The 27,929-nt window shown below is 35.4% G+C and overlaps 2 protein-coding genes across 2 annotated transcripts in view; one reads left to right on the forward strand and one right to left on the reverse strand.

Annotated features, from left to right (window-relative positions):
- Nucleotides 1–6,471, reverse strand: part of LOC139863638 (chaperone protein ClpB3, chloroplastic-like) — a 46,777-nt gene extending 40,306 nt beyond the window's left edge. Inside the window, exon 1 of the mRNA XM_071852250.1 lies at nt 6,339–6,471. Within this exon, the coding sequence (XP_071708351.1) occupies nt 6,339–6,471 (133 nt within the window). The remainder of the gene's footprint in view (nt 1–6,338) is intronic.
- A 15,811-nt stretch (nt 6,472–22,282) lies between these two features.
- Nucleotides 22,283–23,005, forward strand: LOC139863639 (uncharacterized). Its single transcript, XM_071852251.1, has one exon. It carries the CDS (start codon nt 22,283–22,285, stop codon nt 23,003–23,005), a length of 723 nt encoding a protein of 240 aa, XP_071708352.1.
- The last annotated feature ends 4,924 nt before the right edge of the window (nt 23,006–27,929 follow it).

Here is a 27,929-nt window from a genome sequence, read left to right on the forward strand (position 1 = left end):
TGAGACCCATCAAGTCTAATTAACATAGACAAAGATCTTATGAGATTAAAAAAAAAAAAAGTAAGAAGCGGCTGGTGGTGATCCATTTATATAACACTTTCATACACAATATGTTAATTATTATTACATCAAAACAATGATTACAGGTATATCCTCACGTGCATTATCCTACTTTACATAAAGCATAAAAACGATTATAATCTCTAAGCATGAGCCTGTACAAAAGGACGAAACACATTTTAAACTCCAAAGAGTGATTAGACACAACCTTAATAGTGATGGATATGCAGCAGACAAGTAATCTACGTATGTTTTAAACAAAAGAAGTGTAAATAATTGTTTTAGAAGGAATAAAATAATTGTCGTTAAGAGCATGAAATCATATGATAATTAGCAAATCGTCACTTCATCTGAATCACTCTCACATAATCAATGTCACACACATTATCTCTCAAACATCAACATCAATACAAATTGTTAACGAAGTTGATTAATATGCACAATCGATACTAGATTTATAGCTTTGAATTGTAAAACTATTAGCTGGCCATCCAAGATCAATATCATGTTAACGAATATATCATTTACAATCGCACAAATCAATCATATAAAACCCTAATAGTTGGTTCAAACATGATATAAACAGATTATAGATATAGATACGCAAAATTATGGCTTACGGGTTGTAAACAGGGATATAGATATAGCCAAATAGTACTCTGCCTTCTTCAGCAAACCGTTGAAACGTCGGCAATTGATGACACCAAATCCCTTTTTTCCTAGTTGATGCGCCTGGGAATGGGTGTTGGGAGGTAAAAGACGGTACAGAATATTATTTATAGATTTTTGTTTAATGATTCTTCAGGATTCTAGATTCTAGGTCAAAAATATAGATATTTATATGACATGTACGTTTTTCACAAGATAAATTACGTGGATAGTCCATGTGGTTTATCTAATGTTCAAGCGTAGTCCCTAAACAATTTATTTTGAATTTGTAGTCCTTTAAATTGTAATTTTTTTGCGTTAATCGTTAATTTTTTTTAGTCAGTCATGTGCCCACATGAGGGTATTATTATCATTTTATCTTATTTTTAAATAAACCTAATTTATCTACAACAATTAAAGGCTTGCTACTTGACCGAAATTCTTCTAAACATTATGCTATAATCAATGGTCGAGTAACAAGGAAAGCTAGAATGGTGGTTGGCAATGATGCTGAGATACGCAAAACAATTATACAACATTTCAATAATCATGCTTGTGGTGGTCATTCCGGTGTTCGTGCAACGTTTCGAAAAGTGCACTCTTGTTTCTTTTGGAAAAAATTGTGTTCCTTTATCAAGCAATATATTCAGGAATGTGTTGCATGTCAACGATCTAAAGCCGGCTTGAGTATATATCCAAGTTTACTCCAGCCAATTCCAATTCCAGACGTATTTGGACCGATATTTTCTATGGATTTTAATGAAGGGCAATTACCTTTGTCGGCGGGTAAAACGGTTACTTTTGTGATGGCTTATCGTTTAAGTATGCACATTTTACACCGTTAGCTCAACCCTTTACAACCATTCATGTTTCTAAAGCATTTCTTGACACCATCTACCGTTTACATGGTACCAAAGATCGTTGTAAGTGATCGAGATAAAAAAAAATTTGAGCTTATTTTGGAAGGAACTGTTCAAATTACTCAAAGTTAGCCTTTATTTTTCAACGACTTATCATCCACAAACCAATGGTCAAACGGAAAGTATTAACAAGGGCTTAGAATGCTACCTACGTTTTATGACGTCTGATAAACCAAAAGATTGGACATAATCGTTGTCTCTTGCCGAATATTGGTATGATACCAATTTTCATCACTCGGCAAATACCACTCCATATGAGATTGTTTATTGCCAAAGTCCTCCCTCTCCAATCACGTATACTCATGGTGACAGTCGAGTTGATTCAGTTGATCGCACATTAACTGCACGTGAAAATGTTATCTCTGTTTTGAAGTTTCATCACAAGTGTGCTAAAAAAGAAGGAAGCTATTTGAAGATCGAAAGTGAACTGATCGAACTTTTAATGTTAATAATTGGGTGTTTGTCAAGTTACAACCTTATCGGCAAGTGGCATTAAGAGGGGGTAAACAAATAAGCTCTCACCAAAGTTTTATGGTCCGTTTTGTATCATCGCGCATGCAGAAGAAGTAGCTAACAAGTTGCAATTACCTAATACGTCACGTATTCGCTCAGTTTTTCATGTGTCCCGATTGAAACTGTATAAAGGGCAGACTACACAAAGTATGGGATGGTTACAACATGTGAAATTATGAATGATTGTCTTTTATCCTCTGTTCCACACAAAAATTTGGAACGAAAATTAATGAAGAAATAACATAGGTCTTTTTATGAACTCATTCAATGGCAAAATGGGAGTGTTGATAACGCTACTTGGGAACCAATTGATGACATTATCAAGCATTTTCCAGATTTTGACCTTTAAAATTAAACTAGAAAATACTAATGATGATTAACACACAAGTAGGAAACTATCCTAATCGTGGTACATTCCACGTGGAGCAGTTGAATTAAAACTGTAAACTAATAATTATCCTAATTAAAAGGAGGTTTTGAAATGATTTTGAATTTAAAACTAAAATAACACGAAAAGTAATAAAAGAGTTCAATGGAGGTAAAAGTATCCACTTAGATACAATTCCCTAGACTATGATTGTTTTTATTAAAAAGTTTAAGCTATGAATGGACTATATACTTATTTTTTTAACCTAATGTAGGTCATATATCCAAAATACTCTTAGTATAGGCTATAATCTTTAAAAAAGTGTACTCATGTAAACCATTATACTTTTTTTTACCTGCAACCAATATACTTTTCCAATATATATACATAGAACACTCGTATCAATGCGTTTTGGCCTATGGGTGGTTTCGGAACGAATTGAAGGAAAGTAAAAATGCAGGAGTGTTCTAAATCAAGTCATGATTCTTTCTGGAGATTCACAAATCCTAATTCAACATATCGAGCATGCATTTGAAGGCCAAAGGTTCGACATCAAAAGTCAACTGTTTCTTCTTCAATCAAATTCGTGATTTCTTTGTTGTTTCAAGTCTAATTGATAATTGTCGAGCATTAGGTGGATCAATTGGAGTACATTTCATGACAGAATAGAAGCCTGAAAGTAACTACATCATGAACTCAATTTTCAAGTTCATTCATGGTTTTCGGTTCCTGTTCATCAGATTCATCATCAATAGATGCTGTTTTGGCTGAAAATTTTCAACAATAATTGTTAATCGCTACCTAAGGAATGCATTCCAGTCGGTTTTCAGTAGAAATTTGATCATTTGATGATTTTTAGATTTGCAGGTTGTATTTTGGCTTCATGAAGATGAAGAACAAATTTGTACATTTCAATAACAAATTGCTGATGATAATTCGTACGCTGAAACAGATTGTTGATGTTAATTCGTACATATGAAAGTTGATTATGACCGTTATGTTTTGCAGGTGTTAGGGGAAGAAGAAGGTGAAGTTTTACAGGTTTATCAAGCAGCAGGTCATATTTGTTTACATTAGAACACATTTTGAAACTTTATGTACTACACTAGTATTATTTGGGTTATATAACATATAATGTGTTAAAAAAATAAGTATATAACCTATTTATAGCTTAAACCCTTTATTAAACCCATTATAACAATTAATAATGTGATGACACTGCAATTATCCGTCGATCATTACAGTTTCTTAAAAAGTATTTAACCTAGAATCTGTCACTATCTTAGATACAAGTTAATTCACCACAATAATAATCTAGGCTGGTTTCCTGCACCTAAATTATATTGTTAATATAAAAGTGTGACCTAATTAAGTTCTAGTGTCGTAAAACAAAGTTGGTTTCCCGCACGTAAATTAAACACACAATCAATTAACTTTAATAATTCGGTGTCCCTATTTACCCTCACAATTACTTCAGCAAAATAAAGTTCAAATCGCTAAACGTCTAGTTATAGTTTGGTGTCTCTTATATAATTCAACGATTACTAAATTAATGTGGCCACAAAAATCTAGTAAAGATCACTAATTGAATTAACTATCGTTAAACAATCAACAACCTAAGCAATAAAAACTAATCAATTTACATTCATAACAGTGGTTCTTCAATCAAACATAATCAAGAGATAAGCAATGAATCACCTAGGTTCAATAATCTATATGGACGCAAATTTTTAGGTACTTATCATGCAAAAAATAGATAAACACAAAGATAAACAATTCATAATCATTGTATTGATCAAAAGAGTAAAATAAATGTTACCTAATGATTACACGTTATCAAAATTGAATCCAAAGTGTTGGAATCCTAAGAAAAATGATAAAAACCTTTAAATTTTGACCTTTGCTACTCCAGAATTCGAAAATAAGTGATACCCCAAGTTAGGGATTAAATGGGATATTTATAGGAAACTAAAAACTTGCTCTCTACGTTAGAATCTCGCGTTTCGTGACCTTGATCTCGCATTTCGCTAGGTATTTGAAACTCAAAAGGTGAAACTGAAATGCGACAAAGTGACTAGAAGCTGAAATCTAAAAATGCTGATGACCTCGCGTTTGAATTATATATCTCGTGTTTCAGACCAAAATCTCGCATTTCAGTACATAATCTCGCGTTCCTGCGAGGTTACGAGGATATGAGATTTTTGTTTGAAATGTGAGATTTTTCAGCTTTGAACTTGGAACTTTTTCGCTTGTCGCTTGTCTTCGTCTCGATGTCTTTTACGTTAAAACCTTATCTAAAGTCATAACAAAGTCCCATAAACACTCTTTAAACATAAATCTTCATTTTCATCTCGTACAAAGTCAAAGTCTTTAAAAAAACATCCAAAGTAATCACGTAGAGAACCGATAACGGGAGTAAAAATATGTATAAATGAAGCATTATCAAATTTCCCTACACATGAACCTTGCTTGTCCTCAAGCAAGACTAATTTTTAACACATCAATAAGCAAGATCCAAGTCTTCAAATGCGTGTATATCAATTGTGAGATCATAAGAGCACTAAACGTACGCCATGACAATAGAACCAAGGTACAGAATTTTCATACTACGAAGACTAAGTTACCGCCTTCATTCTAGTTGTTACACTAGATACGTTTTCCGTGTTCAACCTCGCCGAGAATGAACAATATGTACATGAGACATCTACCGAAATAAATGAACTCGGAATAATAGCTACTAACTACAAAGTCAAAGCTATCGCTTATGCTCCAGGTGTTATGCTAGATAGACAACCGGATTTAACCTTACCGGGAATTGGGCCTACGGTTATAGTCTCATGGGACACTACTTCCCACGGAACCTAACATCATAATGATGTCGGTTAAAAATGATGTTGGTTAGGAAGATACTACATCGCGTCCAAATATCATCGGTGAGCTATGAGTTTGCACACCTCAGTCTGTTAAAGCCATATGTATGATGACCGCAATCAGACATAGATGCATTGATCTTTATGGAGATCATCCATCTGGGTAAAAGATGGTCGGGTGAAATCGCTATCCTTGTTAGGAGAAAGAGTGAAGATCTCCCTAGGGTTTGATCCGATACATAACCTGGTTTGGCTGTGCTTTACAACCTTCATTAAAAACGGATAACACGAGAACTTAATCTCGCGACCTAAAAAATTCCTATTAATTCCTAACAGCGTATAAAAGCATGCATTCTATTGGTTGCACGACCCTCGTGAAAAACCATTAGCAGAAAAGCCCGGGACCACTTGTACCCTTCGACAGCTTTTGCAAAAGATGCTTTTTTGTCCTATTACGTGTCACTAAGAGACAAATGCTTTTGACTATAAATAGATGTTCATTACACACACGATAGAATAACAACATATACTATTTATACACATCACACGTGCCAGACACGTGATCTTCTAAGCTGCTAAATAGATAGTGTTGCACTGGTATCGCACTGGTGAACAAGACAAAAGCACAAAATGACAAAATAACGTCTGAGCTCTACTATTGGTTGCACGATGTTAACATCGTACAACAACATGCGACGCTATTAGCTGCACGATGGCAACAACGTATAAAAGCATGCATTCTATTGGTTGCGCGACCCTCGTGGAAAACCATTAGTAGACAAGTCCGGGACCACTTGTACCCTCCGAAAGCTTTTGCAAAAGATGTTCTTTTTGTCCTATTACATGTCACTAAGAGACAAAGGCTCTTGACTATAAATAGATGTTCATTACACACACGATAGAATAACAGCATATACTCGAATTAAGTCACGAACCGAACTTGACCAAAATCTTACCAACCTTCAGGATGCGAAAACGTTACAGGTAACGTTCTTCGAACTATAAATCCTACAACTCTTCTCAACGAGCAATCATAACCGGCACACCCGAATGATGGTGGGTTACGTTTAACCACCTCACCTGAGATCTTCATCTTGCTTCAGGGTTATTCACGGTGATCTGGACCGAAGAGTTAAACACAAAAAACCCTTAAATCCCCCTTTACGTTTGATGACAAGCATGGACGAAACCTACCCCTATTCTATGCTTGATCAAATGGCACCATCCGTGGGACACTTAAGCTAGAAGGTTTGATTGATCTTTTATCTTTCGTGCCCGTCGCATTTACTTGTATTTTCTTGTACAGAGTCATGGTGGAACGCGGCTCGCAACCAAGGGAAGCGTAAATATGACAAATCATCACCGTCAAAAAGAAGCAAAATGTAAAGACGATCGGATAAACGAGTTAGAATCAAGCGTGATCTTTTTTCCCGCAATACGGGCAATTAATACCTTGTGTGCACCAATTGTGGTACAAGGACACTTGCCCAGATTCGGATATAGAATTAAGCGCTTGCACATGGACACTGGCAGTAGCGTGCACATCATGTACAAGCAATTCTTCAGGCAGCTGCCTGAAGTGATAAGGCGTACTGTTAAACCTACGGTTATGGCTCTTTCCATATTCTCTGGAGAGTCCGCATGCCCGATTGGGACATTGAGTCTGCAATTGGAACTGAGGGACGAGAAGGATGAGCTGAAAACGCGCACTGAAGATGTTGAGTTTACGTTGTACGTTCATGCTCCCGCTATAATGCGCTATTGGGAAGAACCTCACTTCAAAGATTCAGTGCCATCCCGCCGACAATTCATGGATTGGTTAAATTCCCAACGGAACTAGGAACAGCCACATCGAGTCAAAACCGTTGGATGCTCTATGTGCATCAGTCGTTATCGAGACTGGGGCGCCCCATGATGAAATGACACGTGTTGGTTAGTGATCCAAAAATAATATTTAAATGTTAAACACTTTGTTTCGATGATGACATCAAGTCTTATGTGCTTAAACAACGTAAAGTACAACACAAGTTCACAAACCTACACAATCTCTAGCAAACGACCATTACACAAAATAGATAAGTCAAAAGAGTCATTTGAAAAACACTGGAAGAGAACTCCTGGGTCCACGGTCGACTACAGGTCAGACTGTGGATGCCCTCTACCTTGGTTCTACGAAACAAGGTGCACGGCCGACTCCACGGTCAGCCGTGGGTCGGCCACAGTTTTCTCTGTCCGAAATTTTGATCAAAAAATGTTTGACTACTTCGGGGCATCTATAAATTACAAAACTTATTTAAACATACTTAGAATAGTTGCATCCATATCCAAATGAGTTTTGGTCACTAAAACACTAATCATGGTTAATCACACTTAATGACGTCTTAATGACACTTTTAGCTTGTGATTTACGTTAAACACAAAAGTATTGCTAAAAGTTCTTTTTCAAAGTCATCTTTTTAAATCTAAAATTAAAACAATGAAATGTTTAAGATGATCATTAAAGTCCCAATTAAAGAGATGCCCTCCACTTAATTAACCATTAAGCATTACTTACATGCTTAATAAGAGTTTAGTGTAAACTCCCAAAAGTCTTCATGTAAAAACAAATTGGTCTTATTTGGAAGGTTGCAAGTAACCAATGAATGTATATACTTGCAAAACTAATGTTGACAAAAGCCTTGAAGACTCGTGACTTGAAGTTTGGAAGCGTATGGTAGTCAAGGGATCAAAATTCTTTATTTTCCATAAAGGAGAATCAATGACACACCACTAGTACAATGAGATTTTCCTCTTTTATGCCAAGGTTAACTTCAAAGAATACATCCAAGATAAAAGGGGTAATGCAGGTCTTTTCATATGTTTTTGGCATCTAATTGCAGCCATCCAATAAGGAAAAATGAAAAAGTTAAAGATCTCAAATGGCTACAAATTCAGAAGTCAGAGGCCTGCACGGTCGACCCACGATCGACCGTGAGGTAAGCTGCAGTCAGCCGGGTTTGAATTTCTTTTGCCTATAAAAGCCAAATCTTGGAGCACTTGAAGACTCACCTCTTGCACTTACATTTCCATATATTTACTGATATCATTCAAATACTATTATAATTTATTTAGAGTGATTCAAGCAAGAGTGATTGTAAACTTAGTTGTGAGTTTACTTGTAAATTATCTTCTTAAAGGGATCTAGAAGATATGTGAGGTTTCATTTAGTGGAAGCATTAGGGTCTTGTGGTAAGAGAATTTGGTGATTGTGAATTCTTTAAAGGGACATAAGGGTTCATAAGTTGCGGCTTATCGAGGAGCTAGTGTTGTATCCGGACACTCCACCGAGTTTGGAGCATCGTAGTGAAACTAACTCTCAATTCGTTAGAATTGAGCAGTGGATTAAGGAAGATTAGCTAACATCTTCCCGAACCACTATAAATCTATGTGTTTTTTTTATCTTATTCCTTATCTTTGCATTTACTTTACTTGTGAACAAATTAATCAAATCACACTATAGTAATCTCAAGTTCTAAATCAAAAAAGTTTTAAAAATCGCAAACTTGACGGATGAAACAAAAAGTAAGTTGCGAGAATCCTCGTATCCAACTTGGATGTATTCTGTTGGCGTGACGCCGAAATGACAGGAGTTCCGCATGAAATTGCACAACATCGCCTAAAAGCGATTACAAACTTAACGCATGTTCGGCAAAAGAAATGACAAATGGCTCCGGAGAGAAGTGAGTGGTTACGCGACGAAGTAGACAAGTTGGTCAAGGCAAACATTTTGCGCAAAGTAAACTATCAAACTTGGGTCGCGAACCCAGTTCTAGTGCACAAGCAGACGGGTCGTGGTTGTGCATTGACTTCAAAGACATTAATTAGGCTTGCCTGAAGGATAACTATCCATTGCCTGAAATAGATTTGAAAGCTGAGTCCCTCGCCGGGTTCAAATATAAATGTTTCCTTGACGCCTATAAAGGCTATCACCAAATCCAGATGGTGCAAGAAGATGGAAGAGAAGACTGCTTTTTACACGGACTAAGGTATATATTGCTATACGAAAATGCCGTTCGGACTGAAAAATGATGGTACTACATACCAACGCACGATTGACGTTGCGTTTGCAAAGTAGATCGGGTGCAACCTGGAGGCTTACATCGACGACCTAGTGGTGGGTAGTGGTGGTGTGTGGTAATGGTGGGTGCTGAGTGTTCTTGGTGGTGTGTGATAATGGTGGGGGTGGTGGTTGTTGGTGGCGTGTGGTAATGGTAGGTGATGGTGGTGGTTAGTGGTGGGTGATGGTGGTGGTGGTTAGTGGTGTTAGGTGGTGGTGGTGGTTTTGACTTAGTGGTAATTAATATTTAAGTTATATATACATAGTACCAAAATTTAACAAAAACATCTTTTGGCTTGGTGGTAAACTAGTGGTAAGCCCTTGCGTTGCGTTGGATTTGTGAGTTATCGATAATTTGCATTTAGGTAGATGTTTTGTGAAAGTTTTAATATTTGGGTTTGTTAATGGTATGTATATTCACATGACAAACGTTGCTTCGTAAGTGCTTTCTGACAGTGATACAAAATATGAAAAGTTGATGAGTTCTACGGATGTTTTTCAGTTGTCAGTCAAAAGTTGCTTATCCTTTTTCTTATATATATATATATATATATATATATATATATATATATATATATATATATATATATATATATATAACTTAACATTTATAAAGTATAGAAGGGAGATGATGATGATGATGATGATGATGATGATGATGATGATGATGATGGCGATCACGATGGCAATGGCGATGTAGATGGCGATGGAGATGGCGATGATGTGTAGTTATTGAATAGTGAGAAGTTATGTGGTTGATTTATAATAAGTGACAAGTTTGTGTTTATTTGTAAAAAGTGACACATTTTGTGTTCATTTGTCAAAAGCGTAAAGTTTGTTTTAGTACCTGCGTTCATTTGTTAAAAACAATAACTTTTTCTGCTCTTTTGTAAAAATAAAGAAGTTTACTAATATGTATTCATTTGTGAAAACATTTGTGCTCTTTTGTAAAAACCTAAAAGTATACTATTTATAACATTTTATCTAGAAGATGGAGCAATAATAAAGCAGGAGCATCAGGAGGAGCAGCAAGAGCAGCAGGACCAGGAGGAGGAGGAGGAGCAGCAGCAGCAGCAATAGCAGTAGCAGCAGTAGGAGTAGCAGGAGTAGCATGAGTAGTAGTAGCAGCAGCAGTAGCAGCAGCAGCAGTAGCAGTGGCAGCAGTGTAGCAGCAGCAGGAGCAGCATCAGCAGCAGTAACAGAAGCAGTACCAACAGCAAGAGTAGCAGGAGTAGCAGTAGCGATAGCAGCAGTAGCAATAGCAGTAACACCAGGAGCAGCACTAATAGCAGCAGCAGGTGTAGTAGCAGCAGCTGTAGGTGCAGCAGCAGGCGCAACAGCAGCAGCAGCAATATAATAATAATAATAATAATAATAATAATAATAATAATAATAATAATAATAAAAGTGAGTGGGAAAAGACAAAATTAGTGGGGGGGTTGTGGGTACAATTTAAGAAGGTAGTAGTACAAGTTTCTAATGCTTGTGGTGGGTACTATTCTTGGGTTTTGGCTTTTAATAGGGTAAAGTGTGCATAAAAAATTGTACGTAGTGCATAAAGAGGTGTATGGTTTTACTATTCATGAGGGTATGCCTTTTAGATAAAGGGTGGATACATGGGGAATGTATGCAAGAGGTGATGAGTTCAAATCTTGCAGGAGCACTTTCATTCGTTCGACTCTTAATCGAGTTTTCGAACGAGTTGAGTCGAATACTAGATCTTTTAAACTCTCGTTAAATTAATCGAACAATATTTTTAGTTCGAACTCGACTCGAGTTCGAAATCGTTAAAGCTCGAACTTGATATAAACGAGTTAGATATCATTAAAGCTCGAACTCGGTATAAACGAGTTCGAAATCGAGTAGCTCGTTAAATATTCGGTTCGTTAACTGCTGTCGAGTTCGAAATCGTTAAAGCTCGAATCGGTATAAACAAGTTTGAAATCATTAAAGCTCGAACTCGGTATAAACGAATTCGAAATTGAGTAGCACGTTAAATATTCGGAATATTCGGATGGTTAACTGCCCTAGATACAAGTTCCTTAAACATTACAAATGCTGCTTCAAAGCTTCTTGCTATAAACGCATGTGATTCAGGTCTATGACCCAAGTAGTCCATAGAAACACAAAGCTCAAGTGAGCTTCGTATCCTTATCTGCCCCCCGCTACATGTAATGATTCCATATATTGGCTAGATGTAAATCTAGTGGGCGGCTTATAAGTTATGGTGTCCCTTCCTCCTTCTAGCTAGTTTTTGGGAGTGAGTTCTACACTTGAACTTATGGCTTAGTTAATAAAATGTAGTATGGGATGTGTTCATAGCTAATGTATGTTGATATGAGTTTAGTATGAAATAAGTCCATAACGATTTCATAAAAGAACCATTCATTAGTATCCCTGCTTTGAGAGCACAAATTATTGATAAATTTGATTGTACTCCATACAAAAATCATTTTCTTAGCTTTGAACTGTGGTTACAAAAATCATATGATTTATACTGGTTTGTGTCCTTAACAAAACCGTTGGGTCCACAACTTAATTCACATTCGTAGATTTGTAATTTCCTGCCAATTTCTCAAGCCAACAAACCTAGAAGATATACACTTTCTACAATCCCTTCTCACCAATTCATTCACTAATCTAAGAACATTACCTTATAATCAACTTTTTTCTGTTACCCTCCTCTTTTTTCTTCGACTGAGAAAAAAGAGCCTCAAGTAATTGAAAAAGGGTATGAAATTTAATGTTTACATCTCATCTTGTAAAAAAAAATAAAAAATTCAATAAAACATTTTTTTTTTTTGGCAAAAAACAGAATTTAAATTAATAAGATTTTTCACAAGAATGTGAAAAACCAAACAATACAACATATATCAACTGGACTTACATACACTATGTCCATATGACGAAACCAATATAAAGATCAAAAACATAAACTAGCAAGGGGGATTACAAATACTTTACACCCCATAACACTTTCCTACCCACTGAAACCAACACTCTTGTCTCTTACAACTTCTTTAAGTATTAAATTTCACACTCCAAGGATATCAATTCAAGTTAATTTTTAGCAACCTTAAGCTTATGCCATGTCTTTGAATCAGATTTGAGATGTCTGCATAGCTTCAATATCACAAACATAACCCATTAATCAAGCCGTTTTCTTCTCTTGATCGATGATTAGAAAAAAGTGTTGAATTAAAATATCCCAAAGCACAACATGGACCATCTCATATACTAAGCAACTTTGTAATATGAAACCAAATTTCCTTCTTTGCACCTTCATTGTGTGGCGCATAAACATTGAAGATAAGCACATCGATATTTGTAGGAAAGAATTGAACAAAGTGACAAGCTAATACTGACATTGAAAGGGATCATTTAACTTAAAGCAATCATCTCTCCATGTTGACACTAAACCACCCGATCTACCACATGACGAAACTTGAATACTAATCATAGAAAACACCCCTCCATACTTTTTAAGGATTCTAAGAGAAACATTTTCAACCAAAGTCTCTTGAATTGCTAGAAACTAGATATGATAATTCATAAAACAAAACGCCAACCCTACAGCCTTTATACTTGTTTCCTAGACCCCTAGAATTCCACGTCGCTATTTTCATTGCTTAGACTTGTTGGGTCTTTCACTACTATCAAACATCCCTTCTAAAGAGTTACCGAATTCTAGCATGACATTCTTTTTGGGGTTTAGAAGCTTACCAGTGACCTTAACAGGTTTGCGAGGAAAAAATGTGTTCTGATCCACCTCTGGTAAAGCATCGCCATCATCCTCGTCCTCTGATTGCTCTTCGATTACTGCTTGCACCTCTTCATTCAATTCTCTTGCTTTCAACTTCTTCCTTTTGTCCCCTTTTGAGGGACAACGATGTACATTAGCATTCCCTTCCTTACTGTTGAGAGGTTTTGATTTCAAAGCAATTTTCTTGTAAATAGCACATGAAGAACGAAAATCCAATGTAGGGCACTCGAGTAGGTCTTGTTTTTCGTGAGAATATCGTGCTGAATGAAAAAAGCTTGGAACGTTTGGAAATTTAACTTCAGCATCAGAAATTTTTTGGGCCGGCCCATGATCATTGGGCTTAATCTTTGTGCTATTTTCTTCACCCAATAAAGTGATTGGTGTGTCCACTAGGCTGGACCTAATAGGATTTGCAGATCTCAAATCTGGATGGTCAGCAGAATCGTGCACAGAACTTACACCCTTAAAGGTACTATCCAAATTTATTTTAAGGTTATTAGGCAACCTCTTTTCAAAAGCACTGGAATCAGTCATCCTAATTGGTACACTCCTTGACTTTTTCTTTAACACAGAATCTTTGTACTTTTCATAAACATCAAGATTCAAATTAGAGTTGGAAAGTGAGGCAATACTCCCTGGACACAAGCTGTTGCCCGTTGGAAAAGAAGACAATTCAAAATTTGAAAACAAGTCGACGTGTACACCACCAGAAGTCTGAATCGGCGTTATTGCTTCTTTTTCCGGCGAGTTCACACCCTCTTCACCTTCGTCTTCGTCTTCCATTGTTGGGTCATCGTTATCTTTCATATTGTTATTCTCAGGAGTCCGATTGACATAATCGCTAATGGCATTATTAATGGTTTCGATAAAATTATCGTGATCTTCAGCATCAATATGATCATTAGGATTGAAATCCTTATCCACTTCGTGTACCCATACACTTGATTTCTTTTTATCTTTTAATTCGGTGAGTAACACTTTATCAAGGTATGAAGCTTGATTGACTTCCATAAACACAAATCTCTGCTTGGGTTAAATCGTAAGATCTCTTTGAAACATATAACACTTCACCCAAATCACTTGCAACCGCTGCAACGTTATCCATACCTCCATAATCAATCGGAATCCCCCTAAATTCCACCCAAGTCACCCTTGAGAACTTGGCACATCTATCCTTCATAGGGATGACTTTTAAAAATTCAGCTTTATTATTACTATGAATGGGACCATGTCGAATGTTTTCAAAGCTTTCATCATTAGAGCATTTAACAATACAACCATATTTACCCCAAAGATAGCATTTGTCAATGGCAGCGTTACGAGATATTAACCACTCTGCAAGTTTCGGTTTTGAAAATTCAACCTTATCAATAATCAAAACCATCATATTCATGCCCTCACTAATTTCTTCATTTACTTGAAGCTGGATCATTTTATTATAACACTCCATATTCTGGTAATCATCATAATGGTATCTCTCATGTGTTGTATTTCTCCCCTGAGTAGATTGTCTTGCATAATTCCAGTTACCTTTTCTCATGTGTGGTGAACCTTTTTCAAACTTGGCAAAACCCAATCTTAACCGATTACCCTGGAGTACTTTCCCATTCATTTGATTGATTGCATCTTTTGCTTCACTGCCATTGGCAAATTTTATGAACGCATAGTTGCGTCCACTCCTCCACGCTATGTTTCGAATCCAACCATATCACCTGAAGGCTTCACTAATCACCATCGGCGTCGTTGTTCGGCTAATGTTTCCCAGAAACACCATAGATATGCCACTCTTCTGTTGACGTGTGTTTTCCTGGTCAGCATTACCTTCGTTGTATTATACCCATATAAAGGCATCATTGATCATACAACCACCTTAACTACCTTTTTAAGATTTTCCATCAATTGTTATGTTCTAATTCTTGTGTTTCAACTATTTGTTTCTGCTGATCAAGTTAACCGTAATGGTTAGACGTTAGTTGTTTTCATTTAAGATTGATTTACATTTCACGGTTATCTGTTAAACAATATATTGTGCTTCGCATACATTCGGTGTGGTTTCCAACTAAATGGTTAATACTCATGACATTAAGACCTCCCATTCATTGAAAAAGTTTCTAATAGATTCGTTAATGATTAACGCCAAAAAGTCTTTCCAAAAAGAGACATGTTTTGTTTGTTGTCAGGTTTATTGATTTCTTCTTGTTGTAATGGCTACACCAATTAAGAGGACCTCGGAAAATAGAAAAACGACAAGGACATCTGTATCTATATCAGGACCTGCATACATGGTTGCTGTTGGGGGTACTCCAAGAGATTCTAAACCCAAAACCATCATCTATCGTTATATCAGACCTCCAACTGGTTCATCACATGATTCGTGTAAAAATGGAACACGAATCATCGGAATTAAAAAGATCCACACGAAGTTTCAAATCAAGTAAAATGTCAGTCATCAAGGAGAAAATAGTTAAAACTAATGCCATTCCCGTAACGAAGATAATGAAACAAAGCTTAAAACGTCTCCGAATCCCAAAACCCGTGCAGCACCTGCCGAGCCAATTAAAGTCATCAATCGGGGTAACTCGTTACCATCTAAAGTCACAGTTTCAGAACATGGTTCTCCAACATACAAAGAAGCAACTAAAAACGAGCTTAAAATGGCCAAGGGTTACATGTACAGGAAATTGGTCACACCAACGAAGGACTAAAAAGGTTGGTTCGATTTGTACGTGAAGTATGTATGAGGGTTCGATTTGTAACATGGGGGATATATAAGGTTGGTTTGGAATGGAAGAAAGGTTAATGGATTAATGAAAAGTACCAACAAAGTTTGTGTTTCGGCTTTTAAATGATAATCTTGATTATAACGAAAATATCATAACATCTAAGGGTTACATATACAGAAAACCGGTCACACCAAAAAATATATAAAAAAGTCGGTTTAACATATTATGTTCCTTATAAAACTACACTCAGTATATACACTGAAAGGAGCATATCATTTTAGAAACATTCCTCTATACATCCCACTTCCGCTTTCAAGTTCAAGCCTGTGATACTCATCTTGCTAATAATATTAACTGCACATTCAAAGTGTCGATTCAGAAAACTCAACTCTCTAAAGTTGTAAACAATATTAGAACTTGGGGACTAAAAAGGACAATAAAAAGAGAATTTATACAGCTTACATACAGCATCCAGGCCAGGTAGGTTGGGCATAATCCACCTAACATTCTCTTCTGATTTTAGTGTTTCACATTCTAACTAGAGAAATCTCAATCTTACTCTTCAGGTGTTTCTTGTCAACCAAGTTGTACCCTTGATAGATAATTGTGATCATTGATTCCTGCTTACAACATTCTTGAAATTTGGCGTGTTTGTACTATATGTATATCCATCTGTATTTATATACTTTTCTTTTCATGGTTGGGTGGTCAATCCTTGTGAGTAAAAAAGTTAAAAGTTACTAACTTCGAATCCTGAATTCCGTGAACCAAACGAGGCCTAAGTTTTCCTTCTAAGAACTACTTTCTTCTAAACCGTTTTGCTCACTGGTATGAGGACCTAAGATGGTTCTATCAACATATCCATGCAATTTATTTGGGATAAGAAATGGTTGGGTCATTGTTTTTCTAAAGCTCGTAGTTTTTTGGGATAGTTTAAAAGCAAACTTGTGAAAGTTACGGGATGCTTTCTCGGCGGAAGAAAAAAGGCATTGCCATGGTTTTTTTTAATATTATTTTTCTTAAATTCGCTGCCATTTTATAGTCTGTAATTTATTTTTGGATTATGTGTTTCTCTTATAATCATAACGGTAATGGTAATATAGCTCATATGACAATCATGTGCTTCTTCTGGTTATATTTTGAACTTCAGATCTCATGAGGGAATATGTATCACTGAAGAAATTTGGTAAAGATATGACAGCTATGGCAATGAAAGGGAAGTTTGACCCTGTCATTGGAAAAGTTGGTGAAATTCGTAGATGCATTCAGATTCTCTCCATGAAAAATAAGAACACCCACATGCTCATTGATAAACCAGGTGTTGGAAAGACTGCAAATTGCTGAAGGGTTAACTACTAAATTAATTTGTTTTTTTTTCTTCTTTGGATCTACATTATATATGAAAATCGCGTATGTAAATTTCTTTATTGCTAATTCATTCAACTATCGTTTCCCTATTCGGCATGTTTGCTCAGAGAATAGTACAAGGTGAGGAACCTCGAAACCTAATTAATCAAAAGGTGCATACCATTAATTATCTATCCGTTAATAGTTGTGTACATTAACTGACTTCTATTTGCATCACAATTGATATCTCATGACATGAGGGCGCTTATTGCTGGAACAAAATATCATAGAAAATTTAAAGAATGATTAAAGCAGTGTTAAAGGAGGTTGTTGAATCAGATGGCAAATTATTCTTTTTGTTGATGACATCCATATGGTCGTAAACAAAATGAATAATCTGCCCATCTAATTCAGCAATCTCCTTTAGCATTGCTTTAAATTGTCCTTCAAATTTTTCACGGCATTTTATTCCATCAATAAAGCACCCCAAGGGATATCAATTTTGACGTGAATAGAAATCAGTTAATGTACACAACTATTAACGGATAGATAATTGATGGTCCAGACTTTTGTACTATGCACCTTTCGATTTATTAGATCTCGAGGTACATCACCTTTTACTATTCTCTGAGTAATCATGCTGAATAGAGAAACGATAGTTGGATGAATTAGCAATAGAGAAATTTACATATGCGATTTTCATGTATAATGTAGGATCTAAAAACAAATTAATTTGTTAGCTAACCCTTCAGCAATTACGGTCTTTCCAACACTTGGTTCACCAATAAGCATGGGGTTGTTCTTATTTTTCATGGAGAAAATTTAAATGTGTCTACGAATTTCACCATCTCTTTCAATGAAAGGGTCAAACTTTCCTTTCTTTGTCATAGCAGTCATATACATATTTCCTCACGAGATCTGAAGTTCAAAATATAATCAAAAGAAATATATGATTATCATTTGAGTTATATTATCATTAACATTACCATTTTACCATTGTGGTTATAAAAGGAACACATAATCCAAAAGTAAATAATAGAAAAAATTACAGACTATAAAATGGTAACGACTTTAAAAAAATAATAATAAAAAAAATCATTATCAATGCTTTTTTCTTCCACCGAGAAAACAATAATTCTCACAAGTTTGCTTTTAAACAATCCTAATAAAACTACGGGTTATAAATAAACAATGATCGAACTCATTTCTTATCACAAATAATCTGCATGGATATGTTGATAGAACAATCTTGTGTCCTCATACCAAAGCGCAAAACGGTTTAGAAGAAAGTAGTTCTTAGAAGGAAACTTAAGAATTCCTCTTAACACAATATAAAGAGATAATAGATTCTTACGTCGAGAGAAAGATATTAAAAGGGGTAACTAGATTGGTAAAGGATAGATTTTGACAACAGCCCACTAAAGAGCCAAGACACAATTTTGACAAAGTGAATTACCACACCATAAAACATATGCTTTTAACTATGCTGAACGAATAACATCATATAAGATTTACCAAGTGAGAAAAGAGCTGCAAGATAATTCAATTCATGAACACGAGGTTCTCGTTTTCTGAAGCCATTTCCAAATATCTTAAACATATGGTAGAGATGCTTTTATTCCTCCAAAGATAACATCTTGGTACCTACACAAAACAGAAAATTCAAAAATTGCTACTAACTATAAACATGCAAATAACATTATTCCAAACAACAATTAAACAACTTACAACACAGTTTAAAGAAGTTAACTCCTGTTTCAAAATAGAAGTAACTAAAAAATATATCCAACTACAGCCCATTTTAAGACCCATCAAGTCTAACTATCATAGACAAAGATCTTATAAGATAAAAAAAAAGTAAAAAACCGCTGGTTGGAATCAATTTATATAACACTTTCATACACAATATGGTAATTATTAATTACATCAAAACAATGATTACAAGTATATCCTGAGAAGCACAATGTGTGTTATCCTATTTTTACGCAAAGCATAAAAACGATTATAATCTCTAAGCATGATCCGAATGCAGTACAAAAGGACAAAACACATTTTAAACTCCAAAGAGTCATTAGACACAACGGTAATAGTGATGGATATGCAGCAGACAAGTAATCTACGTATGTTTTAAACAAAAAAAGTGTAAATGTATATTGGTGTTCCACCTCATGATGCTCATTATCTGGCTCCTACACCATTAGAAAACGTAGAAATAAATTTGTTATTTTCCATTTATAAATTGTGAACAATCAAGTACTTTTAGCAGTGAAAAGGATAGTCGTTAGGACCATGGAATAGATTGTTTAGACATCTCACTTTCTCAGCCCCCATCACTTATTGGCAATTTAATCAGTTTCCAAAATAGATAATCATATGATTGATTAGCAAATCTTCACCTCATCTGAATCACTCTAACATATCACTCTCACATAATAGAAGGTCAAATGTCTCACACATTATCTCTCAAACACCAACATCAAAATAAATTGTTAACGAAGTTGATTGATATGCACAATCGATACTAGATGTTTAACTTTATATTGTAAAACCATTTAGCTGGCCATTCAAAATCAATATCATTTTTAACAAATATATTATCTATTATCTATCTACATATACAATTTACCATGAGAGTTACTGTTGGGGTATAATGGACACTTTGCAATAATTTTGTTTAACTTACAACACAGATCCGGCGAAGAAAGGGATTCAAAACTGCACGGACGACCGAGAGATGGTTGATCACCGCAGACACTTTAGAACCAAGCCAAACCAGATCCATAATGGAGAAGAAAGAAAGCAATAAACGACGGTGGTTTGGAGCAGGCCGGAGACAGAAAAGAGAGACATAGTCGATTGGCGTCGTCTTGGTGGTACTACCGGCGCCATATGGTGGTCATGGTGGCGGCCGGAGGAAGGGAGAGAAATCAGATCTATGGTTTATGACCAATTGAGATGAAAATGAAAATGAAGAGGTACTGGTTAACGTTCTCTGATAGTCCGATGGTACACTAAAAAGGACCCACAAATGTTATCCAATCCAATTACCTATATATTAAAAGCAACCGGAGTGGGAGCTCGTCTCCCCTAAGCAGGGGCGGATCTATATGGGGCTGATTGGTAGCACGTGCCACCACTGAAAATTTAAGGAGATCGTCTAGTATTTTAGTGTTAAAAAAAAAAAAAAAAAAAAAAAAAAAAAAAAAAAAAGCTGAAGGTAATTCTTAAGCAATTCTTTAATGGAAGAAACTGGTGTTTGGTGTTTGGGTATTCAAGAGGAAGAAGACGCGATACATTGATTTTCGGGACACAAATTTTAAACTTGACCCTCTATTTTGTTTGAATATACAACATTTGACCCTATTTTTTTAAAACCGCCCCTATATTATATTTACATGTACATATTTAACCCTCTTTTTGATTTATTTTTAATGAATTCAAAGTTAAAACATGTTTTGGAATAGACTAAACGACGTAAATATGTTACAAACTTTTACTCCGTAATATTTTAGTCAATACAATATCAATATTTTATGAGAAGTTTATAAATATCAATATTTTAATATTAATATTAATATTAATATTAATATTATATCTAGAACTTAAGTTTTTTTTTTTTTAGAAAAACAAGTTGATAAAACATAGATTTATTATTTATATGATATGATATGAAAGGTTTTTTGTCTTTTATTTTCACTACTATTATTAGTAAAAGTTATTATATATTTTGATTGTTTTGGTTGTATCTTTTATATTAAGAAATAATAATTTGATAGTCACTACAATTTTAGTAATCTTTAAGGAAATTTTCTAACGACTAACAACTGCTTGACAGTTCGAACTATCATTAAGTTGAATAAAAGTGACGGTTATGAAATTATACTGGACTTTTATCTTTATATTATTATTTTGTTACATGTTTTATTATTATTATTATTATTATTATTATTATTATTATTATTATTATTATTATTATTATTATTATTATTATTATTATTATTATCATTATCATTATTAATTATAATTTATAATTATTATTAATTATTTTGTGCAACCATTGATTATTATTTCTAGATCCGCCAATGCCCCTAAGTCGCGTACCCCGTCGCCAGTCACCCCACTCCCCATCCTCGTTGCGAGTTTCAGTCGGGGTCTGGTCAGTCGCATAGGCGACGCGTTTTGGGTTCGGGGAATTAAAAAAAAAATCACATATAACGGCTATTTATTTAACCGTTGGCTTTTTTTATTTTTTTTTTCTTTTTAAATGTTATATATACACAACACATATACAAACACAAACATAAACACATATCATTTTACATCCATTTTACTCAACCTATACTCCCACAATCAAATTCAAATTCTATCATCAAAATAAAAATATTTCTTTAAAAAATGAGTAGTTCCGACAAAGAAAGTTTGGTTAACGCAATGATAAGTATATTTACTTATCGAAATAACGTGGTAATACGTAGAGAGGTCGAGGAACAAAATGAGGCTCAAAGCTCAAGACAAAACGTCGCTACATTCGTCGTGATCGTGTAGAAGCGCACAATCGTTTGATGAAAGATTATTTTGTTCAAGATCCGAAGTATCCCCCTGAATATTTCAAACGGCGTTATCGAATGTCACAAAGTCTTCTTGAAAAAATAATTGAAGGTATACTTTCTTACTCTACTCGTCCCGATGCACCAAAGTGGTTTACTTATTTTCAACAACGTCCCGATGCACGTGGTGTTCTCGGAGTATCTACTATTTTAAAAGTCACTTCTGCCATTCGTCAACTAGCATACGGTGATTCACCGAATCTATTTGACGAATATTTACAAATTTCAGAGAGAACATCACATGAGTCTTTGCAAAATTTTACAAGATGTATTATAGACTTGTATGGTAATGTATACATAGAGAACCGACCGAGGACGATATACGTCGGTTGTATCATAAACATGAAGAACTTCGCGGCTTTCCTGGAATGCTTGGAAGCATTGATTGTATGCATTGGGCTTGGAGAAAATGTCCAAATGCATGGAAAGGGCATTTCACCCGAGGCGATCACGGTTACCCGACAATCATGTTGGAAGCCGTTGCATCGTATGACAATTGGATTTGGCATGCATATTTTGGAATGGCCGGTTCGAACAATGACTTGAATGTCCTTAATGCATCTCCATTGTTTGATAGTTTACTAACTGACACGGCTCCTCAAGTTCCATACGAAATTGGGGACGTTGATTTTAATCGAGGCTACTATCTTGCCGATGGGATTTACCCTTCGTGGGCTTCTTTCATTAAGGGATTCTCAAGTGTTGTTGACACAAAAAGGAAATACTTTACAAAGAAACAATCTGCAGCTCGTAAAGACGTTGAGAGGACATTTGGAATTTTGCAAGGTCGTTGGGGTATTTTAAGACAACCAGCTAGGGCATATAGTGTAAACGCAATCAAAAGAATCATGTATGGTTGCATCATATTGCACAACATGATAATTGAAGACAATGGTTTTAACATCGCTGAAAATAAATCTTACTACTTGCCTGTCAACAACCTACAAGGATCAACTTGGTACGAAAGGTGTGATATATATGCCGAGAAGACAAAAGAGCTGAGTGACAAAGACGAGCATGAGTATCTTCGACATACTCTAGTTTCGCATCTATGGCATAATCGCGATGACCAAATAGTTAACGAATTGTAACTTTTTAACCGCGATAACGTATTGTTTTTTTAAATTTTTAGGAATTGTAATGTTTTTTTTAGGAATTGTAATGTTTAATTTTTATTTTAATGGAAGTTATTTCTATTTATGTTAATTTTTATAATTATATTCATTTATGTTATATTTAAAATCATAAAAATAATAATAAAAATATAAACTGACATGCCTAACTGACAGAGGTCACCACTCCCCACTTTTTTTGACTCAGCAAGTCAGGTCTGACATGCCAAGTGACCTCAGTCACCACTCCCAGTGCTCTAAGTGGGCCAAATGAATGACTTAAAAAAATTATTGAACTACAAGGCCCAACCAAAGGTTATTAGAGCACTGGGAGTTGTGACACTGGGCTCAGTGTTAAATCTTTGTGTTAAGCTTAACATTGAGATTTAACACTGAAGTCAAAATAGAGGAAACCGTTAAGTGTGAATTTTTGGGTTTAATCTTATTTTTTTATTGATTATTTAGTTTAATTATATATTAAAATATAAAGACCGGGTGTATCACCATAAGCTAATTGTCGTAGAGCGGCAGTTATTTTTAAGAATGTACTAATACTCAACTTGTCGAGCGCATCAATCCGTAAATGAAAATACCTAAAATATTCAGGTTGCGGATCTTTACAGTAGTTGAGAATATCTTTACAGTTGTCGAGCGCATCAATCCGTATAAAAACGTGACGCCATCCGAAACCTCCTTTTAAAATTATCGTCGAAGTATTTGCAACCTTCAACAAAATAGTCGGTAATAAGACGTAAATGTGCGGCTTCATGTTAACGGTCTATGTAACGACATTTGCTTGAACTTTCCGCCTCATTTTCACTTTCTAACGCCTCGTTGTCTATTATATCGAGCACTTGCATCAAATACTCTTCGTTGGACAATGATGTTGAAGATATTATTTTAAGAAATATTATTTGTATGAAAGAGAGGAGTTAATTTAGAGAAGTATTTGTTTGAAGAAATATTGTGTTGTGTTTATGTATAAAATGTATGTTGTATATATAGAAGAAGAAAATATTAAAAAAATAAATAAATAATACTTAATGAATTTATCCGCTGAATTACGGATATATTTTCAAACATCAACCCAAATCACAACGTTACCAGCCTAACGGTGAGCCCCAACGCCGGCCTTTAACGGCGGTTTGACGCCGGTGCCGTGTCGGGGATCCCACCGTCCCCACCGTTAAAATTTGATAAAGCCGAAAAATGCATCGACTCCTGGTGCTCTTAAACTTTATCCTCCGTAGCTTTCATGTTTCTTTTACCAAACTAGTTTTTTAGATCGCACTTTGTGATGCCCCGTACAAAACCATCGTGTACGAATCATCAACAACAGGATCATTACAAGGTTAAGTACTATATGTTGTAATAAAAGAAGTTGCATTCACGATAAAAAGGTGACGTCATAACCGACATCAAATGTTTTACACCAACAGTATGCTTCTACGAATAGCAAGCATGAATAAATGTATGTGACCCTTAGGTCGTTACAAAATATAGTTCAAATGTATTAAAGTTTGAATGCAGTTAAACAGTTCATGCGGTGATAACACTAGAGCAGCGGGTGTCTACGGCAAGACTAGCACGACAGCAGAAGCAAATAACCTTAAGCACCTGAGAAAAACATGCTTAAAAACATCAACACAAAGGTTGGTGAGCTATAGTTTAAGTACAACAGTATGTAAGGTAGGCCACGAGATTTCAGTGCTACAAAGAGCGTTTCAAAACAGTATGATAAAGTATATGTTAACCGTGGGCACCCGGTAACTAGACTTAACATTTATAACCCTCTGAAAGTACACTTGGCGAGTGCGTATGTTCACGAAGTATTAAACACCCGTTAAATGCTAGCGCGACTAGCCCGAGTGGGGATGTCAAACCCTATGGATCCATATCTAAGATTCGCGTTCACCGGTTCAAAAACCAATGACTAAACGTTACCGTGCTAAGGGGAAAGTTTATGCCGTTGTATAACCCACACACATATAAAGTTTAAGTACTCGTGCCTAGTATGTAAAACGTAAAAAGCGCATGTATTCTCAGTCCCAAAATAATTAAAGTAAAAAGGGATGCTATAACTCACAATGATAATGTAGTCGTAAAGTCGGTTCGGAAAAGGTGTGCAAGTAATCGGTCCGAAGGTCCTCAACCTAAGTCAAATAGTACTAAGTCAGTAAATCGTCTTAATAGGTTTAAAAGTATGTAAATAAGGTCTTAAGGGTCATCATCATTCATTATCAAACATAAGGCGTAAAGTAAGTTTCGTTTATGAAAGTAGTTTAAAACAAAGGCTGACTTCAGTCAGTCACCACGGCCTCTACCCTTACTGAATTAAGGTGAGACCAGTGTCCATGGCTCCGTATATGAGTCCTTTAAGTGTGGTAAAATTTGCAGAAGCAAACTCGTCTTCGTTTGACCGTGGCGACGGTCTAAGTGCGAGTAGGTCAGAAATTTCTGCACAACGTTAAAGGACATAGTGACGATCGGAGGGCCATAAATCCTAAAACGTAACTCGGATTAAGACGAGTCCTATATGAAAAGTTATCTACTAGAAAAGATATATCTGAAAATCAAGGTTACAGTAGCCCAGGTTTACTGGTCTGTTACAGAAACGGCAGAACAGTAGGCTGTAAACAGAAACAGAAAGATAAATGGGTTCCGGTGGGTTTGATGCTTGATGCTTATCACGGTTCTCATCCTTGATGCGTATAGCTTCAAGTGTACAACTCGTTGATGTGTTTACATCATCTTTACCATGGTTTGACCATCATAACCCAAGTGTAAGTCTAAGACATGAAGCACAACTCACTTAAGTGTTGCAAGTGTTTTGATGAACCAAAGTTACATCAAAGTCTTAGATTTAACACATACATGAAATGTAAAAGTAAAAACAAGTTACAAACTTGAAAGTAAACTAACTAATCAAGATCTTAAGATGTAGAACATAGTTCTTAGTTAGATCTTGAAGATCCAAGACTCAAAAGTCTAGATCTAACACAAGTGTACCAAGTTATAATTAAAAAGTTTCATTTATATGTTCTTGAACTTTAAAGTTAACTTTAAGTTCAAGATTAATGAGATCAAGGTTAACTAGTAACACTTGACCAATAAATACCAACAAACATGAATTTAAAGTGTATAATATGAAGAAATAAACTAAGTAAATAAGTAAAAGGTTCATGGTTTGTTCATACTTTAAAGATTCAAACCAAAGTTTGATCTTTAAGAAAGTAAACTTGAAGTTTACTTTATGAATCCCAAGTATGATTTTAATCAACACATGAACTTGCAATCTTTAAAGAAAGTATATGTAGAACATAGCTAGTAAGTTTATGTTCTTGTTGTTCTTGTAAAACAAGATAAAAGAAGAATCAAACTAGAAAGTTTATTCTTGTAACATGTAAGTAAGTAACAACAATTAACAAAGACAAGTAGTTAAACAATAATCAAGAACAAGTAATAAATAACAAATGATGATGATGGATGATTTATGGTTTCGGTTTTTACAAAGAAGGGAAGAGAGAAAAAGTCTTCAAGTTACTTACAAAAGCTAGAGAGAAAAGAGAGAAGAATGAAATGCAAGTTTGAGAGTGTTTGAAATTGTGAGAGAATGAGAATGAGAAGTAATACAAAAGTGAACAAAAAAACTCTCCTAACCCCTAATGAGGCCGACGGTTTGCAAGCTCACAAGGGGGAGGGTTTAGTTCTTTGGTTACTAGTGTGTTAAAGCTTCAAAAGTTGAATAAAGAATGGTTATGCATGGGGATTATGAGTGAACTAGATTCCAATTGATCAAAACAACTAGTTACATGTTCTAAGTAATACTTACAAGGAAGAGTGGGCCAACTAAGTCCACTAATAATGTAGGGTGGGCTTATAAGCCCAAAGTCATAAGTCCATAACACTAATAAAGCCCAAGTTCACTTAATTAACAAATAAACTCAATTAAAGCCCAAGTAACTAACTAATCACCATAGTTACTTAAAATGATTAATAAAACTAATCATGAATGCAAATAATATCTAAAAATATTATTCGTGAAAGTTCCGGGTGTCACAAAGACGTTTCGGGCAATTAAAGTCAAGTTCGGGCAATCATGGCAACATGTAAATGTAATAACATACATTCGTTTAATCACAAGTATTAATAATAATAATTATTAATAAATAAAAGTTGGAAAATCCAGGGTCGTTACATTACCCACCTGTTAAAGAAAATTTCATCCCGAAATTTAAGCTGAGGTAGATGGAGGAGTCGGGAAAAGGTGAGGATACTTTCGCATCATTTGATCCTCTCGTTCCCAAGTAAACTCAGGTCCTCGTTTGGCATTCTATCATACTCGGACGATCGGAATCTTGTTGCATTTCAAAGTTTTGATCTCACGATCCATAATCTCAACAGGTTCTTCCACAAAGTGGAGTTTGTCATCAATTGTAAGTTCCTCAAGTGGTATGATAAGTTCAGGTGCAGCAAGGCACTTCTTCAAGTTTGACACGTGGAAGGTAGGATGAACTGAGCTCAATTGTGCTGGTAGATCCAAACGGTAAGCAACGGGTCCAACATGTTCCAAGACTTCAAAAGGACCAATGTATCGTGGGTTTAACTTTCCACGTTTTCCAAAACAGATCACACCTTTCCAAGGTGCAACCTTCAACATTACACGATCACCAACGTTGAATTCAAAGTCTTTACGTTTAAGATCAGCATAGCTCTTTTGGCGATCACGGGCAGTCTTAAGTCTAGCTTGAATCTGAACAATCTTCTCCGTGGTTTTGTGGACTACCTCGGGTCCGGTGATTTGCTTTTCGCCTACTTCGGCCCAACAAATAGGAGATCGGCACTTGCGGCCATACAACGCTTCAAAAGGTGCAGCATTAATGCTCGAGTGATAACTGTTGTT

Source organism: Rutidosis leptorrhynchoides, chromosome 8 (genome assembly GCF_046630445.1).
Source record: "Rutidosis leptorrhynchoides isolate AG116_Rl617_1_P2 chromosome 8, CSIRO_AGI_Rlap_v1, whole genome shotgun sequence".
NCBI classification, from domain to species: Eukaryota; Viridiplantae; Streptophyta; class Magnoliopsida; order Asterales; family Asteraceae; genus Rutidosis; species Rutidosis leptorrhynchoides.